Genomic DNA, 21,116 nt, shown 5'->3' with positions numbered 1-21,116 from the left:
TAGCTCTGTTCTGTGAATGAAAAATGTTGCCTGCTGTATCAGTAAACATAAAAGGATGTTGCAGTGGGCTTCCCTGGTGGCGCAGTGGTTGAGAGTCCTCCTGCTGATGCAGCGGACACGGGTTCGTGCCCCGGTCCGGGAAGATCCCACAAGCCGCGGAGCGGCTGGGCCCGTGAGCCATGGCCGCTGAGCCTGCGCGTCCAGAGCCTGTGCTCTGCAACGGGAGACGCCACAACAGTGAGAGGCCCGCGTACCACACACACACAAAAAAGGATGTTGCAGTCATCAGCCGCTGCCACTGCCCCCTATGGAGAGCGCTGAGGGAACTCAGGATGCAGACAAACGGACTGCCCCTTACTCCCCAAACCCTCAGCCACTGCAGCCAATCCCAGCAGTGCACCGTCAGGGGACTCAGGATGGGAAAGAAAAGGATACTGGCCATAGATAGGTAAGGTGCACATCAAAGGGATGATTTCGATGAGCCCAGACTCTTGCATCTTCCCATACAAAGAAAAGCACTAAATTCATCAACTTGAGATACCTGGTTTTCTTTAACAAACAGTAATCTTTTTTTTTTAACATAAATTTTATTTATTTATTTATTTTTGGGCTGCTGCGCACGGGTTTTCTCTAGTTGCTGTGAGTGGGGTCTATTCATTGCGGTCCACAGGCTTCTCATTGCACTGGCTTCTCGTTGCCGAGCACAGGCTCTAGGTGCAGGGGTTTCAGTAGCTGTGGCGTGCGGGCTTCAGTAGTTGTGGTGTGCGGGCTCAGTAGTACGGACTCTAGAGAGCAGGCTCAGTAGTTGTGGTGCACAGGCTTAGTTGCTCCGCTACATGTGGGATCTTCCCGGACCAGGGCTCGAACCTGTGTCCCTGAATTGGCAGGCGGATTCTTAACCACAGCTCCACCAGGGAAGTCTTATACAGTAATCTTTTGATGTCCCAACTACCTGGTCCTTGTTGCAAAACTCCTATATATCCTGGCGCCTCCCTTACCTATTTGGAGCAGTCCCTCAGAGCTATCTGAGAGGCTACCTCCCAGGCTTGAAATCCTCAGAAAGTCTACCAAATAAAACATAATTCTCAACTTTTAGGTTGTGCACTTTTTCCAGTTGACAGGAGCCAGGATACACAAGAGTTTTTGCTGAAGAAAAAAAACACAAAGAAACCCCAAAAAACCCATGTAGTTGAATATCAAAAGATTACTAATCACAAAAACAGACATGTCAAGCTAATGATCTTAGTGCTTTTCTGTTTGGGAAGATACAAGAATCTGAGCTTATTGAAATTATTCCTTAGATATGCATCTCATCTATCTGGGTCCTGTATCCTGTTTTTCTCCGTCCTGAATTCCCCCCAAGGGGGGTGCTGCAGTGCCTAATGGCTTAATAGTGGGTAACATTTATGTTTACTGGGATGTCACAGGCAACACTTTTGGTCTGCAGAGTCATGACCCAGCATGAGGGATGCAGAGTAATGGGGGAGGGGGTGTGAGGCCAGTTCCACTGGTGGGCAGGAGGCCCCCTCCAGGAGGGCGCCCGTGGGACCTCGAGCAGTCCTGGACTTCCCCTAGTGCACCCCCAGGTCATGCTATACAGCCCTCCTGCCCCAGGTTGGCACTGCCCGTGTTGTCCCACGGACTGGGGTAGGACCCGGCTGGGCTTTTCCGGTAAGGCGGGCCAGACTCACTTTCAGTGTTCGGAGCGGGGATGGTTCCCGTGGTGACCACCACGAGTCGGTCCAAGAGTTTTGGGGTTTCCATCCGACAGCTGCACCCATCCTCCAGTTCCTTCATGGGGTGGGGGGTCGGCGCACGGGCACGGTGGACTGTGCCCGGAAGCGCTCATCCAGGTCCGGACCCTGGCCGCCCCGTGAGGCCAAGACTGAACGGGTCCAAAGTGGGTAAAGGCCAGGACGGAGAACATAGGGTATAAGGGAGGCTGCGCCAGAGACCCGGGTGAGGCTCGGGTGAGGGGCGGGACTCAGAGTTGCGCGGCGACGTAGGTAGCGCCGGAGGGGCGGGGCCTAGAATGGGGGCGGCATTTAGAGTGGTCGCGGCGACGCCATCGACGCCCGCGGGGGCGGGGCCTCGTGGAAAAGGGCAGGGCTCGGGGATCTGGTGGTGACGTAGCCCAGGACAGCAGCGGCGTTACTCAGGGAGAGGTGGAGCTGAGAGTTCCGCTTGCAGGCGGGAGCTAGGCTCAAGGTTTAAGGCTTCTGGAGGCCCAGTAACTGATGAGGACCGGGCTCAGCGAGGGGCGGGGCTCAAGAACTGTGGCAGCAACAGAGCTACTGTCCGCGAGGGTGGGGGCTCAGTGAGGGCGGGGTTTAGAGCTCTCGCAGTGACAAAGCCGATGCCCCGGGCGCTCGGAAGGCCGGGCCCAGTGAGGGGAGGGGCTAAGGGCTCGGCAGCGTTCGTAGCCCACGCGTCCGGAAACGGGGCTCGAGTGAGGGTTGTGGATTTAGAGCCCTCGAGGCGACGCAGCAGACGCTACGGACTGGGCCTATCGGCAAGGGGCGGGCTCAGTGAGGGCGGGGTTAGGTCTTAGCCGCGACGATGCCGGGGGCGGGGCTCACAGGGAAAGAGCGGGCGGTCGTCACAGGGGTCGACGGGCAGCGGCCGGACAGCCAGGCTGACTGACGGCGGCAGGGGGACTGGCCGGGTCAGCTGGGTGCACGGCGTGCCGCCGCCATGACAGGTGAGAGCGGTCCGGGGTCGTGCCTGCCATACAGGGACGGGCGCGCGGCCATGGTGGCCCATAGGGTCCGGGTGTCCCGATGCCACACCGGGGGCCGCTCCTCGCGGCGGCGAGTGACCTTGCCCGTGACTAAGTGTCCTGTCGACGAGACGACGGTAGGCCGGCTCGCGGCCCGGGGCCGGGTTCTTGGGGGGCGAGGCCACTCCGGGTCCTGGAGGGTTCTTGGGGGCGGGGGCCATGGACAAGCCCTGGAGAGTTCTGTTGGGCAAGGCCACGTCATGCCCTGGAGGCTTCTGAGCGTTGGGGGCCCCACCTTGGAGGGGTCTGGACGGCGAGGCCAGGTGAGGCCCTAGAGGGTTCTGGGGGACAGAGGCTGGTCCTGGGATGGTTCTGAGGCCAGGTCAGGCCATGGAAGAAGGTTCTAGTGGGTGGGGGCCACGTCGTGGGTGGTTCCGGGAGGGCAGCGGCCAGTGCACGTCTGTAGGTGGGTAGATGCTGCATGGGCGGGTGGGGGAGGTAGGGTTGAGGCCTGACAGTGGGAGGTGAAAATAAAAATGATTCTACTGTGCTTCTATCAGGAAATATAGACACTCCGTCCTCACAGCTACCTGAGAAGAATGCCCAACAGGTGGTGCATACCTGGGCAGTGTGTGGTACCCATGGGACTCTGGTGCCTCCCAGGCTGCACCCCTTGCCCAGCGACAGGCCCAGGGGAATTGTGGATACCGACTCGGTCCCCGAAGGCTTTGTGCCCCATACTGAACTGCCCCAGTCCCTCCTTCTTTTCCCTGGATGGGTTCTCCAGCCCAGTCATCCGCCAAGGACCTCTCTGGAGTGGGGACCTGCCCACCACCTTCCTGACCCTAACTGAGCAGGGTGACCCTTCCCTATGGACCTTTCCCTGTAGGAGAAGCTCCATGAGAGAGACAGGCTGGTGACAGAGCCCATGACAGCATGGTCAGGCTGCTTCATGAGGTAGAAGTTACCTAGGGGTGGCCCATGGGGCCAGGAAGGCCCCAGAAGTCCCTGTTCTCTCCCCAGAACTCACTGGAGTTCCAGCCTGAGTCCTGCACACAAATAGGATTTCATGGGCAGGAACCTGGTGATTTCCAGGACACCAGTGTCCCAGCCTTAGCCAGAAGAGACCCCAGCTGCTGTGCATTCCCGTCATCTCTCTGAATTCTTTTTATCTGTGGCTGCTGTTTCTGAGTAGAGTTGACCCTTTGAGGTTTCAAATGTGAGGGTCCATTTATATGTGGACTTTTTTCGATACATACTATAGTACTACATGACCTCAGGTTGGCTGAATCCTTGGATGCAAAATTATGGATATGGAGGGCTGATTGTAAAGTAATGTGTGGATTTTCGACTGCTCAGGGATCTGCGCCCCCAACCGCTGCATTGTTCCAGGGTCTGTTGTACCTATTGTGCACCTGGTCTTGCATCAGGTGCTTCCCATTGAGAACCGCTGTATGGGGAAAAGTGGAATATCTCTATGTGTGGATGAGGAAATAAAGTGTCAGGTTGGGCAGGTGCCCCAGACTGCTAGGGCAGTCAGTGGCAGAGCCAGGACTAGACCCTGCCCAGGCCCATCAATCCCCTTTCTCCCTGCCATCTCTGTGTCCTGGGCCTCTAGAGACCTCTTCCCTCAGAGCCCTTCATCTTTGGTATGGGGAGCTAGGGCCCAGAGAGCACAGGCCTGGGAGGGTCAAATGGGCAGGCTTGCAAGGCTGCGGGCCTCAAGTTCTGGCTCACTGTCTCCATGCACCAACAGGAAACTGTCTTGTGTTGGTTCTGGGGCCTCTACAAAGGGTTGCAGAGGGAGTGTGTGGGGCCTGATGCGTCTGCTCAGGGCCAGCACTGGCCGAGTGTCACTGCAGCAATTGCTGTTGCTGCAGAACCAGTCCCTGCCTTGTGGTGTGCTGGGGAGTGTGCCATCTCAACTCCATGCCTGAGGCCACGTTGGGCACTGGGACAGGAGGGGATTCTGGGAGATTCAATTTGGGAGGGGAGGTTGCGGTCCAAGCATCTGGACTTTGGTTTGGGTGGGGCGGCAGGGGAGCTCAGGAAGGTCTCTTGGCGGGAGGGCAGTCAGCGTGAGTTAGCCAGGCGGAAACCACAGGGACAGGTATTCTTGTGCCAAGGGTGGGAATCCTGGGCAGTACACTGCAGTTGGGGGTTGCTGTGCAGGAATGGCTCAGGGGCCTGGGAGGCCCGGTGAGGGCAAGTGAGGCCAGCTCCCACAGGGCCTCTATTGCCAAGCCAGGCTAACAGGTTGGTGGGTGGGCGGTGGTGTCCATGGTTGTGGTGCTGCCAGGAGGGCAAGATGATGGGGGAGGTAGGGCTTAGCAGAGGTTGCTGGTGAAGGTCTGGTGAATTTTATGCCAGAGCATTCCTCTTCCTTTGTCCTGTAAAAACTGTCTGGGACTGTTTATCAGCACTTGGGACCAAAGTGGTTTCCTTTCTTGTGCTTTCTCATGCCTCTGAATGGCTGCTTGGGTGTGGTTGGTGTGCACAGCGCACAGCAGAGCCCAGAGCTTTGGCCCCCAGGCTATTCCATCGTGCCTGGCAGCTGCAGGCAATGGAGGCCCCACCTGGCTAGCAGCCTGCAGGGTAGGAGGAGCCACTGCAAGATGCTGGCCAGCATCCACTGACAGCCCTTGCCCTTGAGCCTTGGACCTACGTCCATTCATTCCCAAACTCTTTAGTGAGTGCTTAGTGTGTGCTGGCACTATGCACACGTGCACACACTGGTAGTGCTGGGCAAGACAGCCTATGGCTTGGCCAGGAACAGACATGATGCAGCTAATTGCATAGTTAATTAGTAGGTTGATTAGAGAGGCAGAAAATTTAGATGTCAAGAATTGGCCCCAACACTGTGCTGTGCCTGGGTCCTGACCTCGATACATCACTCCCTAGCTGGTTGAGGTCTTAGGCAGGTCTTAGATAAGCCTACTCGTTGTGCTTCAGTTTCTTCTTCTGAAAATAGGGGTGGTAGTCATGCTTGTGTAGCAGAGCTGATGGAAGAATGACGATTATCTGTATGCCTAGAGCCCACAGAATGCCCAAGCTTGGGGCACACTCCATGAACTATGGCCAATATTAACTTTTTAATCAGAGAGGTTGTAGGTGCTGAAGCCAGGTGGCCAGGAGGGTCCGGCCGTGTGGTGGTGGCAGGTCTCTCTGCATTCCTTGTCCATGGCTTCTTCACCAAGTTGGAGCTGCTGACAAGTCCATTTTCAAGGTTGACTTTCAGAGGCTCGGAGAATCAGAAGATAGAAATTCATATTCTGGGGGAGAAAAGACCATCCAGGAGGAGGAGAGAGAAAGACAGTCTGTTGAGTTGGCCCCATGGAAGAAATCAGGGAAGGGGCCCCACTTGTTCCACCTCAATGACCCTATTTTAAAAAGATCAACATTATTGAGGTAGTATTTACTTACAAATACACTCATTTTTAGTGAATAATTATATAAGTTTGACTAATGAATGCACCCATGGAACAACCAGCCCAGGCCTAATCAAGACAGAACATTTCTATCACTCTAGAAAGTTCCTTCATGCTCCTTTCCAGGGAACCCCACCCAATCCAAGAATTCATCTGCTTTCTGTGACTCTCATTTTCCTTCTTTAAAATTCAGCTACGGAATTTCCAAATAGGATTTCTTTTTAATTAATAGATTTTATTTTTAAAACATAGTTAGTTTATAGAAAATTGAGCAGATAGCACAGAGGGTCCCCACACCCCATTTCCTGTATTATTAACATCTTGCATTTGTGTGGTATGTTTGATAGAATATTAATAACTTCAGGTATTACTAACTAAAGTTCTTGTGTTGTATATTACATGAGTTTTGAAGAATTCATAATGTCCTGTGTCCACCGTTACAGTATCATACAAGTAGTTTTACCTGGCTAAAAATCTGTGCTCTACATATTTATCCCTCCCTCTTCCCTAACCCTTGGCAACCACTGATCTTTTGACTGTTCTCCACAGTTTTGCATTTTCTGGAATATCATATACTTGGGATCATATAGTATATAGCCTTTTCAAATTGGCTTCTTTAACCTTTAGCAAAATGATTTTAGTTTCCTCCATGTCTTTTTGTGACTTCATAGGTCTTTTTGTGACTTCATAGGTCTTTTTATCACTGAATTATATTCCATTGTAACTTACTAAACTGAACCACAGTTTAACATATTATCCATTCACCTTTATATGTATGTATGTGGTAAAATATACAGAACATAAAATTTACCATTTTAACCATTTCAGTGGCATTACATACATGCACGATGTTGTGAAGCTGTCACCACTATGCATTTCCAGAACTTTTCATCATCCCAAAGAGAAACTCTGTGCCTATTAAACAATAACTCCCCTTTCTCCCCTACCCTCAGCTTCTGGTAATCACTATTCTACTTTCTGTCTTTAGAATTTGCTTATTCTAGATAGTTCATGTAAGTGGAATCATACAACGTTTGTCCTCTTGTGTCTCACTTATTTCACTTAGCATAATGTCTTCACAGTCATCCATGTTGTCAAATCCATGTACTAAAATTCTGTCCCTTTTACGGTTGTATAATATTCCATTGTATGTATACCACATTTTGTCTCTCTATTCATCTGTCTGTGGACAGTTGGATTGTTTTTACCTTTTGGCTTTTGTGAATAATGCTAGTCTGAACTTGGTGTGCACATACCTGTTTGAGTCTCTGCTTTCAGTTCTTTTGAGGAATGAAATTGCTGAAGTATTTGTTTAACTTTTTGAGGAATAGCTATACTGTTTTCCATGGTGGCCATACCATTTTACATGCCCACCAGTAATGCATGAGAGTTCCAATTTCTCCTCATCCTCATATTCATATTCCCTCTCTCTCCATGTATTTATTTTACCTTAATGTGTATGAAGTGGTATCTCATTGTAGTTTGATTTGCATTTCCCTAATGACTAGTGTTGTTGAGCATCTTTTCATATGCTTAGTAGTCATTTGTACATCTTCTTTGGAGAAATATCTATGCAAGTCTTTTGCTCATTTTTGTATTGGTTACTTTATAGGATTTTTTGTTGTTGCGTTATAGGAGTTCTTTTTATCTCCTCTCTCTGTATATATTAATGCCTAATCAGATACATGCTTTGCAAATACTTCTCCCATTCTGTGGGTTGTCTTCACTCTTTTTTTTCCCACTCAAAGTAGGGTTTATTTCTGGACTTTCTAGTCTATTACATTGTTCTATATGTCTGTCCTTATGTTGGTACCACAGTTTTGATTCTTGTAGCTTTGTGGTAAATTTTGAAATCAGGAAGTATGAGTCATCCACCTTCTTTCCTTTTTCAGGATAGTTTTGGCCATAAAAGTCCTTTGAGATTCCATATGAATTTTAGGATGAAAAACAAAAAACATTTATTGGGGTTTGGATAGGGATTACACTGAATTCCTAGATCACTTTGGGTAGTATTGTCATCCTCACAATATTAAGTCTTCCAACCCATGAACATGGGATGTGTCTTTCCATTTATTTGTGTCTTTTAAAATTTCTTTCAGCAATGTTTTGTAGATTCAGTGTCCAAGTCTTCCACATCCTTGGGTAAATTTATTTCTAAGTATTTTATTCCTTTTTTTAAGTTTTTAAATTGACATATAGTTAGTTTGCAGTGTGTGTTAGTTTCAAGTGTACAGCAAAGTGATTTAGTTATACATATGTACATACATATATATATTTTTTTTTTTTTTTAATTTTTTTTTATTTTTTTTTTGCGATACGCGGGCCTCACTGCTGTGGCGTCTCCCGTTGCGGAGCACAGGCTCCGGACGCGCAGGCTCAGCGGCCGTGGCTCACGGGCCCAGCCGCTCCGCGGCACATGGGATCCTCCCGCACCGGGGCACGAACCTGTGTCCCCTGCTTCGGCAGGCGTCCTCTCAACTACTGCGCCACCAGGGAAGCCCCCTACATATATATTTTTTCAGATTCTTTTACGTTATTCGTTATTACACGATATTGAGTATGGTTTCCTGTGCTATGCAGTGGGTCCTTGTTGTTTATCTGTTTTATATTTGGTAGTGTGTATATGTTAATCCCAGACTCCTAATTTATCTCCCCCATTCCCTTTGCTAACCACAAGTTTTCTATGTCTGTGAGTCTATTTCTGTGTTGTAAATAAGCTCATTTGTGTCATTTTTTTAGATTCCACATATAACTGTGATATCATATGATATTTGTCTTTCTCTGACTTACTTCACTTAATATGATAATTTCTAGGTCCAACCATATTGCTGCAAATGGCATTATTTCATTCTTTTTACGGTTGGGTAATATTGTATTGTGTATGTATATATACCACATCTTCTTTATTCATTCATCTGTCAGTGGACATTTAGCTTGCTTCCATGTCTTGGCTTTTGTAAATAGTGCTGCTATGACCATTGGGTTGCAAACTAGAGTTTTCTCCGGATATATGCTCAGGAGTAGGATTGCAGGATCATATGGTAACTTTATTTTTAGAGTTTGAGAAGGATTGGTATTAGTTCTTTAAATGTTTGGTAGAATTCACCAGTGAAGCCATCTGATTCTGGGCTTTTATTTGTTGAGACCATTTTAACTACTGATTGAATCTCCTTATTAGTAATAAGTCCTTTCAGATTTTCTGTTTCTTCATCATTCAGCTTCGGTAGATTGTGTGTTTTTAGGAATTTGTCCATTTTATCTAGGTTGTCCAATTTGTTGGTATAAATGTCCACAGTATTCTTTTATAATCCTTTTTATTTCTGTAAAATTCATAGTAATATTTCTGATATTAGTAATTTGAATCTCCTCTCTTTTTTTCTTTGTTAATCTAGCTAAAGTTTTGCCAATTTTGTTGATTTTTCTGGAACCAACTTTTGGTTTTGTTTTTCTATTTTTCTATTGTTTTTCTATTTCACTTATCTTCACTCTAATCTTTATCATTTCCATCCTTCTACGAGCTTTGGGTTTAGTCTACTTTTCCTTTTCTAGTTCCTTAAGATGTAACATTAAGTTATTGATTTGAGATCTTCTATTTTAGTATGTACATTTATAGCTGTAAATTTTCCTCTCAGTACTGCTTTCACTGCATCCCTTAAATTTTGGTATGCTGTATTTTTATTTTCATTTTTCTCAAGGTATTTTCTGATTTATCTTGTGATTTTCTCTTTGATGCATTTGTTGTTTAATGTCCACATAATTGTGAATTTTCCAGTTTTCCTACTGTTATTGATTTCTAGCTTTATTCCATGTGATCAGAAAAGATCCTTTTATTATGTCAATCCTTTAAAATATATTAAGACACATTTTGTGGTTAACTGTGTTTTGTGGTCTGTTTTGGATAATGTTCCCTGTGCACTTGAGAAGAGAGTATATTCTGCTACTGTTGGGTGGAGTGTTGTGTCTATGTCTGTTAGGTATCATTAGTTTATGGGGCTGTTCACATCCTCTACTGCCTTATTGATATTCTGTCTGGTTATTCTATTATTGAAAGTGGTCTGTTGAAGTCTCCAGCTATTATCATAAAGCTTTCTATTTCTCCCTTCAATTCTGCCAATGTTTGCTTTAAATATTTTGGGGCTCTGGTATTTGGTGCATATATGTTCTAACTTCTTGGTGATTGATCACTTTATTAATATATAATGTACTTCTTTGTCTCATAACAGCTTTTGCCTTAAAGTCTGTTTTTTTCTCATATTAGTATAGCAATGTAAATTCTCTTTTGGTTACTATTTGTATGGAATATCTTGTTCCATTCTTTCACCTTCAACCTTTTTCTGTCTTTAGACCTAAAGTGAGTCTTTTGAATACGGTATATAGTTAAATCATGTTTTTTAAATCCTGAGAGGAAAAAATTCTGTTTCTCTTCTACTCTTACATACAACGCTTATATTTCTCAATACTTCTGACACTTCTGGTTATGGAATGTGTGGGTTTTTCCCCCTACCAAGCAATTTTCCAGTTCTTTGGTGGACACCAACTGGGAGTCCTATAATTTAATTCAATTCTGACACCATCTATCCAGAGATAGTGTCAGATCCCATGGGTTAACTTTAGGCTCAGTCCCACGAGATTGCCCCCACTTGAGATGCCAATAATGAATCCAGGTTGTCACCTGTGCTTCTAACTGACTGGCTATAAATCAGAGTTCCCATGACCCTCTCCTTGTGACCCTATTTGCTAGAATAGTTCACAGAACTCAGGAAACACTATTTCCAGTTTGTTACAAAGGGTATTTCAAGGATACAAATGAGCATCCGGATGGAAAAGATGCATAGGGCAAAGCATGTGAGAAGCAAAGCATGGAAGCTCCATGCTCCTCCCAGACAGGCCATCCTCTCAGCACCTCCACATATTCAGTAACTTAGAGTGCTCCAAACCCCATTTTGGGGGTTTTTATGCAGGCTTCCTTAGGTAGGCATGACTGATTAAATCATTGACTACTGGTGATTGATTGAACCTCCAGCCCCTCTCCCCTCCCCAGACATTGCAGGGGGAAGTGAGATGGGGAGGACTGAAAGTTCCACCCCTCGAATTACGTGGTCGGTTCCACTGGCAATCAGCTCCCACCCTGTGGTTATTTAGGGGCTTTCCCAAAATCACCTCATTAATACAAAGTCAGATGAGGTTGGAAGGGGCTTGTTATGAGTAACAAAAGATATCCTTTCACCTTCACAGCTCTCATCACTTAGGAAATTCCTTGGGTTTTAGAAACTGTGTGCCAGGAATTGGGACAAAGATCAAATATATATTTCTTATTATAAATCATGATACTACAAATCCACTTTGCTAATCTAAGTCTTTTGATTAGAGAGTATAATCCATTTACATTTAAAGTAATTACTGATAAGGGATAACTTGTTTCTGCCTTTTTGCTATTTGTTTTCTGTATGTCTCATAGCTTTTTTTCCTTCATTTCTTCCCGTCTTTTGTGTTGATTTTCTGTAGTAACACATTTTGATTTCCTTTTGTGTATATTCTATGGACATTTTCTTTGTGCTTACCATGAGGATTATACATAATACCCTAAAGTTACAGCTATCTAATTTGAATTGATACCAACTTAACTTCAGTCACATACAAAAACTCTCCTCCTATACAGCTCTGCCTACCCCCCATCCCCTGGGTCCACCAGGAAACAGGACAAGCTGCCACAGGTAGGTAAGGTGGTGCACTTGTTCAGGCAGCTAGTGCTGCAGGAACTTGGGACCCTCCCTCAGAGATTCAGAGATTTCTTTGTCAACTGCCCACCAACCTCTCCCCACCCCTTGCCTTTAAAGACTTGTCATTCTAAGGGACATTCTTAATGGGAAAGATAGTGCAACAGTGATGCTTTATGGTGACTCTGAAAGAAAAAACAAAAGAAAAGGCATTCCCCAGCCTCCTGGGCAGCAAGCATGCTGGTCTGCTGTTGGTGGCAGCTTCTCAAGGCCTTGCAGATACACTGTGTCTGGTGGCCATGCCAGCACAGGCCACTCCAAACAACAACAGCGATTGTAGGAGCTTCGAGATTGGGCCTTCTCCAGGCTGCCCGTGCCCTTCCTCGGGCCTGGCTATTTCCAGAGGGCACTGAGGGGGCCCAACAGACAGCAGATTCTTTGCCCTTCTGAGTTTTTTTGCGATAAGCTCTCAGGCGTAAAAGATAGGAGCCAGAGGCTCTGCTCTGCTTTTGAGCACTCTGAACCTTTATCACTGCACCCACCCACCCCACTTTCTGGCAAGGGTGTTGGCGTGATATGGGGGAACTCTGGGCTGTGCGTGAGCTGGGATGTCAGCAGTTGTCCAGATGCTTACAGCTGGTACACCTCTCGGTGGGCATGGGGACCTTGCTGCGAGGGGTCCCTGCCATGGCTGCATCATGGTGTGTGGGTCTCGCCACCCCCTTTTTGGGCTGAGCTGGCTCATTCCCTCTGTGTTCTATGCTTCTGTTTCAGAGCAGACCTACTGTGACCGCCTGGTCCAGGACATGCCTTTCCTCACAGGCCTTGGGCGCCTGAGTGAGCAGCAGGTGGACAGGATTATCCTCCAGCTGAACCGCTACTACCCCCAGATACTCAGCAACAAGGATGCAGAAAAGGTGCCAAGGAACCTGAGGCTGCTTTTCCATCCCTTTCCTCTCTGGGCTGGGAGAAGCGGGGGGCAGGACAGCTTGGAGGTGAAAACCTGTCTCCTTAGGGTGACCTTGGGCCCAGAACATCAGCTCTTTGAGCCTTAGTCTCTTTATCTGTCATCAGGCCTTCTGGCCCCTTCCAGAAATGCTGGGAGGATCACAGGAGACATGTGATAACATGCCACAACATGAGACAAACCTGGGAGGGGGAACAGGGGGAGTGCTGGGGTGGGAGGGGATCAGGGATACCAGACAGGCCCTACCCAGTGCCATAGGGCTCTTCACTCTGAATCTTCCAAAAGTTCAAAGTGGGCAAACGTTTTGGGTGTAATTTGGCCCATCCTATTCAGGGACACTGGGTGAGAGTGGGTGCTCCTTGCTCGCCCCACCCACTTCTCTGGCTCCCCCGTGGGGCTGGGGGTGGGTGCTAGAGACCAGCCGGGGCTTTGGGGTGCAGGACCTGCCTCCCATCTGGGTGACTGAGCGAGCTCTTCTCCTCTTGGACCTGAGCTTCCTGCCTTGGCACAGGGTAACAGTTTCACGTGCAGAGCTATTTGGAGGGTTGGGGTCTCTCCTAGGGACAGGTGGGATTGATCCTCAACAGAACTAGAATCAACACGGACCCTGCTACTGGCCCAGATGCTGCTTAAGTTACAGAAGTAGTACAGTGAGTTAAAATGTAGGGGCTCAAATTTATATCTTGTAATTAAAAGTCGAATACACATTCATTGTAAGAAAACAATTTGAAAAGCTCATATGTTTACATGAGAAAAAGGAAACTCCTCCACACACAAAACTACAGTTCCTTTCCTCATAGGTACCCATGGCTTCTGCTGCACATCTGCCTTTGCTTTGCAGTTTCTGTACCTTTGTGGTTTGACTCTAGTTCCTTGTAGCATGGTACACCACCACCAGGTGGCAGCACCGAGCCATGGCCTCCAGGTTCTGGGGGTCAATGCCAAGTACCCTGTCCATTGACCTTTACAACCACATATTTTTCAGTCAACCACATCAAAAAAGCCACCTTTTTTTCTCCTTAATCCTTGATTTATTTTTTAAAACTTGAATCACATTCCTGTAGAGTGTAAACTAGAAATTATCATTACCTCAGAGATTCCCTGTAATGACCCTACCATGTGGGTTTATTATTCCCTTTTTACAAATGGGAAAACCAAGTCAGCAAGCCACTAAGTTTCCACACTTGGAATAATGTCACCGCCATCTTTCTTGCTGACGTGTCCTGGCCTCCAGTGGGAGTGCAAGGCTTAGTGGCCATGCAGCACAGTCTTGGGTGCCACATGGGAGTGCATGAGGCTGTGGTAGCAATTGCTACCTCCCCGTGCATGTTCCAAGCACCTAGATGGTATCACAGCCATTGAGGAAGCTGGTGCTGGGTGCTGAGCCCAGAGTGCTCCAGCCTGACCTTGTCTTGTGCCCCTTCCTCCTCCAGTTCCGGAACCCCAAGGTATCTCTGCGAGTGCGTCTCTGCGACCTCTTGGGCCACCTGCAGCGGAGCGGTGAGCGGGACTGCCAGGAGTTCTACCGGGCCCTGTACATCCATGCCCAGCCTCTGCACAGCTGCCTGCCCAGCCGGCACGCCCTGCGTAAGTGCGTGTCCCAGTCCCCAGGCCTCGGCATCTTCTTGTTCAGCCCTTCACCAGAGACTGCCCTCTGGTTGCATCTTGTATGGCCCTCAGAGTATTTCAGACAATATAGATGTTTCTGTCCCCACGTCTCCCTCTCTCTGTCTCTGTCTCTCTGTCCCTCTGTCTCCCTTTTTCTTGTGCCAGTTTTTACACAAAAGGTAGCATCTCTTGCATGCAGCTCTGCCCTTCCCTCTGTAATCTAATGAATCTGGGAACCCTTACACTTCTGATCAGAAATAGCTCACGGCTGTAGGCTGTACCAGCCTTGAGTGAACTGACCCCCCGAACCCCCACGACGCAGGTTGTGTCCACTTTCGCCCAGGTAGATCCTCATGGCATGGCTGTTTCTGTAGAACAGTTTCTGACACAGATGGCTGGTCCAAGACACATGTGTTTTGGTTTAGAGGGTCTGGCCTGTGGGCCCGGGAGGCTTGTGAGCCCCGATGGGTCCTCTGGCTGCCAGGTTGGGTGCAGGGAAGGTACAAGCGAGGATGGCAGCTCAGTCCTGAGGCCTCTGCACCCAGGTCCCCAGGAGGAGTGGCTACTGTCCCTCAGTCCTCGGATGAGAGGCTGGAGGCCAGGAGGGAAGAGGTGGCTCGCCTCAGCCCACTCGGCTGGACCTGGGGCTAGTGTCCCTGCCCCCAAGGACAGGCTGGCAGGACTGGGCCCTGAGCTCCAGCATGGGACGGTCCTGTCACCACAGGTCAGGACCACACAGCTTGCCTGGAGTCAAGTACCTACCAGGGTGCCCTCAGGGCTGTCTGGCAGCTGGCTGGTTAGGGGGAGCCCCAGTGGGGTCTGGGGAAAGGGAAAGAGCGTCCTGCCCTCACATCAACATCATCAGACTTTGGACAGGCAGGTGTTTGCGCTGTGTTTGGTGCCTTGTGGTTGCCAGGGAACAATGAACCCCCTACTCCATGGTCCTCAAGTTCTCATGAAGTGGACAAAAGGAGAAGACACAAAACTGTGCAGGGTTCCCTCTCTGGCGCTGACTTACCCCAAACACAGCCTGGAGGGCTTAGCACCGGCACAACCTGAGGGGCCTGGGTGGTCTGGGGGAGGGGGCTCGACAGCCCCCTTGGTTTCCCGAGGGCGGGGCAACCACCTTACCCTCTGGCCCACCCATGACTAACTGCACCCTGTGATTTTGTTTCCAGAGAACTCAGATTGCACAGAGCTAGACTCGGGCACCGCAGGCCGTGAGCTCAGTGACAGGGGTAACCGCCTCCCATGTCCCTTCTCTCTGTTCCCCCACCCAAGGTTCCATCTCTGCCTTGGGGGCTTCTCCATTCCAAGTCGGGTTCCGTTCCTGGCTTCCTGTTGGACAGACCCCCTCAGGGTGCTCACTGGGTGTGTCCCTGCCCAGCTGACCCCAGCACAGGGTGTGAGCCTGTCCCTCGAGGCCTCTGGACCCCTCCCGCCCTCCTGGGCTCGGGGAGCTGCTCACGTGCATTTCTCCCCAGGACCCGTGGCCTTCCTGACCTGTCTCGGCCTGGCCGCAGGGCTGGCACTCCTCGTCTACTGCTGTCCCCCAGGTGGGTGCTGCCTGGCCAAGCCTCAGCCCAGTCCTCTCCAGACCATGGGGCAGAGCCCTGCCGGATGGACGGAGGCCTACACCTGAGGCCCCCTACTTGTGGCCCAGCGTGGCAGTCCTGCGGTTCCTTTCCTGCCATGCTGACCTTGTCGAGGTCCTGTGTGGGGAGCCAGTGCCAAGCAGGCCCACTCGGCATGGGGACCCCACATCACTCAGGTGTGGGGCTGGCGATGCCATGAGGCTGAGAGAAGGCACCTTCTCGATGGGTTCTGAGACCCCCTTGTCTTCCAGACCCCAAGGTGCTGCCAGGGGCCAGGCGTGTCCTGGGCTTCTCCCCTGTCATCGTCGACAGGCACGTCAGCCGCTTCCTGCTGGCCTTCCTCACAGATGACCTGGGGGGGCTCTGACCGATCCCCTCCCTGCCCACCTTGGCTGCTTGCTGCCCTGGGGCTGGCTGGCTTTTCTAAGTGTTTATTTCTCACTGTGTATAACTTATGTAACCAGCACTTTACCTTCACTGTACAAAGGTGCTCAACAATATTAAATGTTTGAGTCTTATCCCTTCTCTCAGGAGTGTTTTCTAGATGATTCCAACACAAGACATGACAGCATGTGTAACTGGGGCTGACCCTGTGGGCTCTTGGCTTCCCGAGTCCAACCCAAGACCCAGGTCCTGCTCAGGCCGCCTTCTCAGACCCCTGTGGGCCTGGGCCTCACCCCTCCATGTGGGCTACCTGCCCCAGATGACCCCTGCTGTGTCCCCCAGTGCCCACCTCCAGATATCCCCTGCCACGTGTTCCCCTTCCCTCCCTCCCTGGCCACCTTCCACTACTTCTCTCCAGAACTCCCTACCTTGAACCCCTCCTGCCATCCCCTGCCTGGGTGTTGTTGGTCCCCACACCTGCCCCTGCCCATCTTCCCTCCTTCCCCAGCCCTCAGCCTCAGGTGGCGAGGATGAGGATGGACAGGGCGCACTGGGCTGCTCTGTTACCCGAGCCCTGGGCCATGGAGGGGCGCCAACCAAATGCCTCATGATACCTAGTGCCAGCATGTGTTAATTTGATTCCTCTTAGCAGCCCCAGGAGGTGGGCTGCTGTCCCTGCTTTCCTGATGAAGAATCTAAGACTGAAAGGAGAGATCACTCAGCCAGGAAAGGGGGGAGACCCAGTGCATGAGGGGCTCCACCACCATCTTCATTCCCTTCCTGTGACATGTCCCAAGGAGATACCCCCTCCCCTATCATCCCCCTTGTCTCTGTCCAGTCACCAGAGCCAACACCCAGATCCTGGGCCCTCGTGGCCCCTCATACTACTACTATCTTGGAGATGGAGCCCCTCCCCCCGGGAGGTGATTACCCGCGCTTGGCGGGTCTGGGGAGGGTTCAGTTGACACAGGTATGGTCAGAGCCTAGAAATGAACACAAAGTCTTGTCCCTGATCCCAGGTGAGGAGGAGGTTGAGACAGAAAAAAAAGAGTCCACAAAAACTTCTAGAACTTTTAGAGGTGAAAAATGTAATTGTGCCATCTGAAGTCTTGGGCTCTGGCTCCTCATGCCCTCCCCCAACAGCCTGGGGTTTGGCCATACCCAGCACCTTGTCCTCAGAGCTGAGCCCCTGTATTTGTCTTGGGGACATGGGCCTGTCCCCTTGACCAGGGTGTTTGTACCTATTTGTCTCACCTGCCAGCCTCCGGCTCAGGATCTTGTCATGGGAATGTCCCTCGTGGACACAAGAGGGTGAGTGTACACGTCCAAGAGTGTGCTCTGCCTTTGGCTCTGGGGGCCCTGTGAGCCACGTCCCCAGTGCCTACTACCCTCCTGCAGGCTGTGGTTGTCTGGCACCTGTCTTTTATGTGGACCCCTGTCACCACCCTCATTACTGATGAGGGAGCGGAAGCTCAGAGCCCAGGACCGCACAGCTGCCAAGAGTGCCCTCCCCACACACGTACACGTGCACACACAGGCATACAAACATACATGCACACATACACGAAAAGTGTGCACATGCACACGTGCACAGTGCTCAGATACACACATGCACCGCACTAGGCATGGGCTGCCAGGGCCTGGGCCTGGCCCCTGATGGGCTCCTCTCCCCATTGCCCCCACCCTGTCAGCTCGTCCCTCTCCAGCCTCTTTGGGGAAACAGAAGTCTTATGTTTGTCAACCCAAGAATCATCATGAGCTTGCATTTTCCATAGGGGGTTTCCGGAGGAACCCACAGCCTGACTCCAGGAACGACGCTACCATTGGGGCCCCAGGAGGGGTTCCACTCCCAGGTTTTAGTCTCTCAGAGCATGTGGGAAGGAAACAAGATGGGAGGCAGAGGAATCAGCTTCAGGACATGGTCTCTGGCTGATTCATTCAGCCAGCTCGTGAGCTAGTTCACTCATTTGCATGCCCAGCCATTAAAGTGAGGGCCAGGGCAAGGGAGAGCCAGGCATAGGAGCTCTCCTTTCTGCCCTGAAGCCTGGGACAGTGCAGCTTCCCACTCGCTCCTCCACCTCTGCACTGCAGGCTGTGGGTGTGTGTCTCCGAATTCTGAGCCTTAGTTTACCCATCTGTAAAAAGGGACACAACCTTGGGACCTGTCCTTGAGCATGGATATCCTAGGCTGGATAGCACTGTTCCAAGTACTGTTCTCTGGAAATTGCTTCATGAATTTACCACTTTGCTGGAAGGCATAGCTAATGCATGTTCTCTCTGGGACAGACTCCCATTGGGTGAAAGGAGTGCAGTTGTCTGTGCTCAGTGGGGAGGACACAGGTGCCACCCTGAGCTGAATGGGCTGAACGGATCCCCCAATGGCTGCGCACCACGTGAAGGTTCCTCTTGATTTTGTTCAGGGTCCAGGGTTAGGGATGCTGTGAACGTGCCCACTCCCTTCCAGCCTCCTCAGGGCTGTGAATGTGCACCGCACTCCAGGTCTCTTGCAGACAGTTCCCCATGTAAACTGGCTCTTATTGCTGCAGAGACACTGGAGGCCACCTTCCCGATTGGCCAGCCAGACCGGGGGACTAGTCCCTGCACCTGCTCCAGACTCTGAGCTCAGAAGGTGGCAGGGGTTCTCGAGGTCAGCAGACCCCTGAGGCCCAGCCCAGCATGTCCTGTCCAGTCTGTAGCCCCTCCATCCATTGTGAGCCAGCAGGATTCTGATTCTGAGGGTAATTGCTTCCTGGGCAGATGCCTGGGGTATTCTTGTTTTTTGGTTTTTGTTTTTGTTTCTTGCGGTACGCGGACCTCTCACCGTTGTGGCCTCTCCCGTTGCGGAGCACGGGCTCCGGACGCACAGGCTCAGTGGCCATGGCTCACGGGCCCAGCCGCTCCGCAGCATGTGGGATCTTCCCGGACCGGGGCACGAACCCGTGTCCCCTGCATCGGCAGGCAGACTCTCAACCACTGCGCCACCAGGGAAGCCCGCCTGGGGTATTCTTGATGCTTGTCCTGCTCTCTGACAGACACGCTTGGGTAACAGTGACACATGCCTGGTGAAAGTGACAGACACAAACTAGGTAAAGGGCACTACTGGGTGAAGGTGACAGACGCCTGACTGTAGGTGATAGAGACATCTGGGTAAAAGTAAATGAGGCCACTGTGTGAAGGGTGCAGGCAGAGCAAACACTGAATAAGCCAGTGCCTTGATCTCAGCCTTCCAACCCCCTGAAATAAATGTTTATACAGCACCCAGTCTGTGGCCTCTGTTATAGCAGCCCCGAACTAAGACAGCACCTTTGAGGGAACATCCCAGAGACAGGCCCCGCAGGCCTATGGCAGGGAAGTCCTGGGTACTGTCCACCCCCCGAGACCTGTGAGACCCTGTGGCAGGGTTCCATCCCCTGAGTGGGGGGTGGTGAGTGCCTGTCCCAGGTCTCAGGACCCGTCTGGTGAGCTGTGACAGTCCAGGACACCTATTCCCTTGGCTCGAGCTGGGCTACTTCTTGTGACTGCTGACTTTCTCCTTCCATCCATGACCTACCAAGGCCTTGCCCTGGAGGTCCAAAGCAGCCCCCGAGCTCAGGCTGTTCTTGGACCCTTCTGTGGATCCCCGCCTCGACGGCCCCTTCCCCGACTGTGCCTGGACTCCGTGCCTGCAGCTGAAGTCTGCGACAACAGCCCAGACCAGCAGCCAGGCCCGTCCACCATCTGCCTGCCCCTGGCTGGTTGCTGCCATACAATGCCTGCACTCCTGGGCTGGGACTGAGGGAGGTAGAACAATGGGGCATCCATGTCTAGGCACAGTACCTCCCCGCATGAGGCCACGCCCTGCCAACCACCTTGTCAGTCAGTGACCATGACGTGGAATGCATTAAGTCCATCAGGGTGTGAAAGACACCATGGGCCACAGTCTCCCCTGCTGGCCCCCTGACCCTCTGTCCCCCGTCCCCACCTTCATACCTCAACAACTGGAACTGCCCATGATCCATGCCTCTGCACCTTTGCACATGCTCTTCCCTCAGCAGGAACACTTTACTAACCATCCGCCCTCCACCCCCCATCTACTCAACCTGGGTCTTTGGTAAAATGCCATCTCTATCAGGAAAGTCCCCCAAAAACTCTAGTAAGAAAAGAGTAGTTCCTCATCCTGGCTATCACAGTGCTGGGATGACTGTCCCATCTCCAGTCTGCCTGGGGTGGGGAAGAACCCCCATGTGTAGGGAGAGGAATGAGGGAGGGTGTGAGGAGTATGGGAGGGACGGAAGTGATGCGGGCATTTGGGAGAAGTGTGTCTGTGAAGAAGGAGGTGTGTGTGTGAAGAGTAGTGGACCTGTGATGGAGGGAGTTAGGGCCCTAGATACTCTTGCCAGAGTGATGTGGTTCAGGCCGGGTGAGGTCACAGGCTGGTGTTTGTGGAACCAGAAATGCAACTGCAATTTGCACAATGCAGGGTTTCCCTCTGGGGAGAGGGCACAGGGTTCAGGTGTGGGTGCTGACACTGTTGGAATCCGGGGTTGTTATATCCAGTTCCCGCCAGGTCAGTGCTCTGTGGACTAACTCAGAGAAGATACTGCTCACCCTGTGCCCCCAAAACCTCTGCATAAACCCCAGGCCTGACCAAGCGCTGGGTCAGGTCCCTGCTGTATGGGCTCTGGGACCCCAGTCTTGTAGACTGGATGGGGGATTGGG

At 50.9% G+C, this 21,116-nt stretch overlaps 1 protein-coding gene and 1 long non-coding RNA gene across 17 annotated transcripts; one reads left to right on the top strand and one right to left on the bottom strand.

Moving 5' to 3' along the window:
* Positions 1-567: 567 nt before the first annotated feature.
* Positions 568-2,082, bottom strand: LOC132523799 (uncharacterized). Its single transcript, XR_009541651.1, has 2 exons — positions 1,692-2,082; positions 568-1,146 (listed from the first exon to the last, which is right to left on the bottom strand). It is a non-coding gene; the product is annotated as an uncharacterized LOC132523799 (long non-coding RNA).
* CARD19 (caspase recruitment domain family member 19) lies at positions 2,051-16,552 on the top strand. Of its 16 annotated transcripts, none has more exons than XR_009541650.1 (7): positions 2,711-2,856; positions 11,807-11,861; positions 12,639-12,859; positions 14,265-14,422; positions 15,618-15,677; positions 15,924-15,995; positions 16,286-16,353. XR_009541650.1 is itself a non-coding variant. In XM_060155457.1 (7 exons), exons 1-7 carry the CDS (start codon positions 2,752-2,754, stop codon positions 16,399-16,401), a joined length of 783 nt encoding a protein of 260 aa, XP_060011440.1. In that variant the 5' UTR covers positions 2,727-2,751; the 3' UTR covers positions 16,402-16,552. The 16 variants fall into 16 exon arrangements, 15 of the variants coding, with proteins under 15 accessions (XP_060011446.1, XP_060011445.1, XP_060011438.1 ...); XM_060155457.1 differs by having other exon boundaries at positions 2,727-2,856; positions 14,265-14,418; positions 16,286-16,552; XM_060155461.1 differs by having other exon boundaries at positions 2,737-2,856; positions 12,639-12,781; positions 14,265-14,418; positions 16,286-16,552.
* The last annotated feature ends 4,564 nt before the right edge of the window (positions 16,553-21,116 follow it).

This window comes from Lagenorhynchus albirostris, chromosome 7 (genome assembly GCF_949774975.1).
Source record: "Lagenorhynchus albirostris chromosome 7, mLagAlb1.1, whole genome shotgun sequence".
Classification (NCBI taxonomy): domain Eukaryota; kingdom Metazoa; phylum Chordata; class Mammalia; order Artiodactyla; family Delphinidae; genus Lagenorhynchus; species Lagenorhynchus albirostris.
Note: the sequence above shows the minus strand (reverse complement) of the source record. Positions and strands in the feature narration are given on the sequence as shown.

Bases quoted from the DNA above. Each gene is read 5' to 3' on its own strand.
- CARD19 (XM_060155451.1), top strand. From the start codon at position 2,752: ATGGTGGCCCATAGGGTCCGGGTGTCCCGATGCCACACCGGGGGCCGC. The intron at 11,862-12,638 runs GTAGGTAAGGTG...CTTCTGTTTCAG, and splicing joins AACAGGACAAGCTGCCACAG to AGCAGACCTACTGTGACCGC. The intron at 14,419-15,617 runs GTAAGTGCGTGT...TTTTGTTTCCAG, and splicing joins GCCCAGCCGGCACGCCCTGC to AGAACTCAGATTGCACAGAG.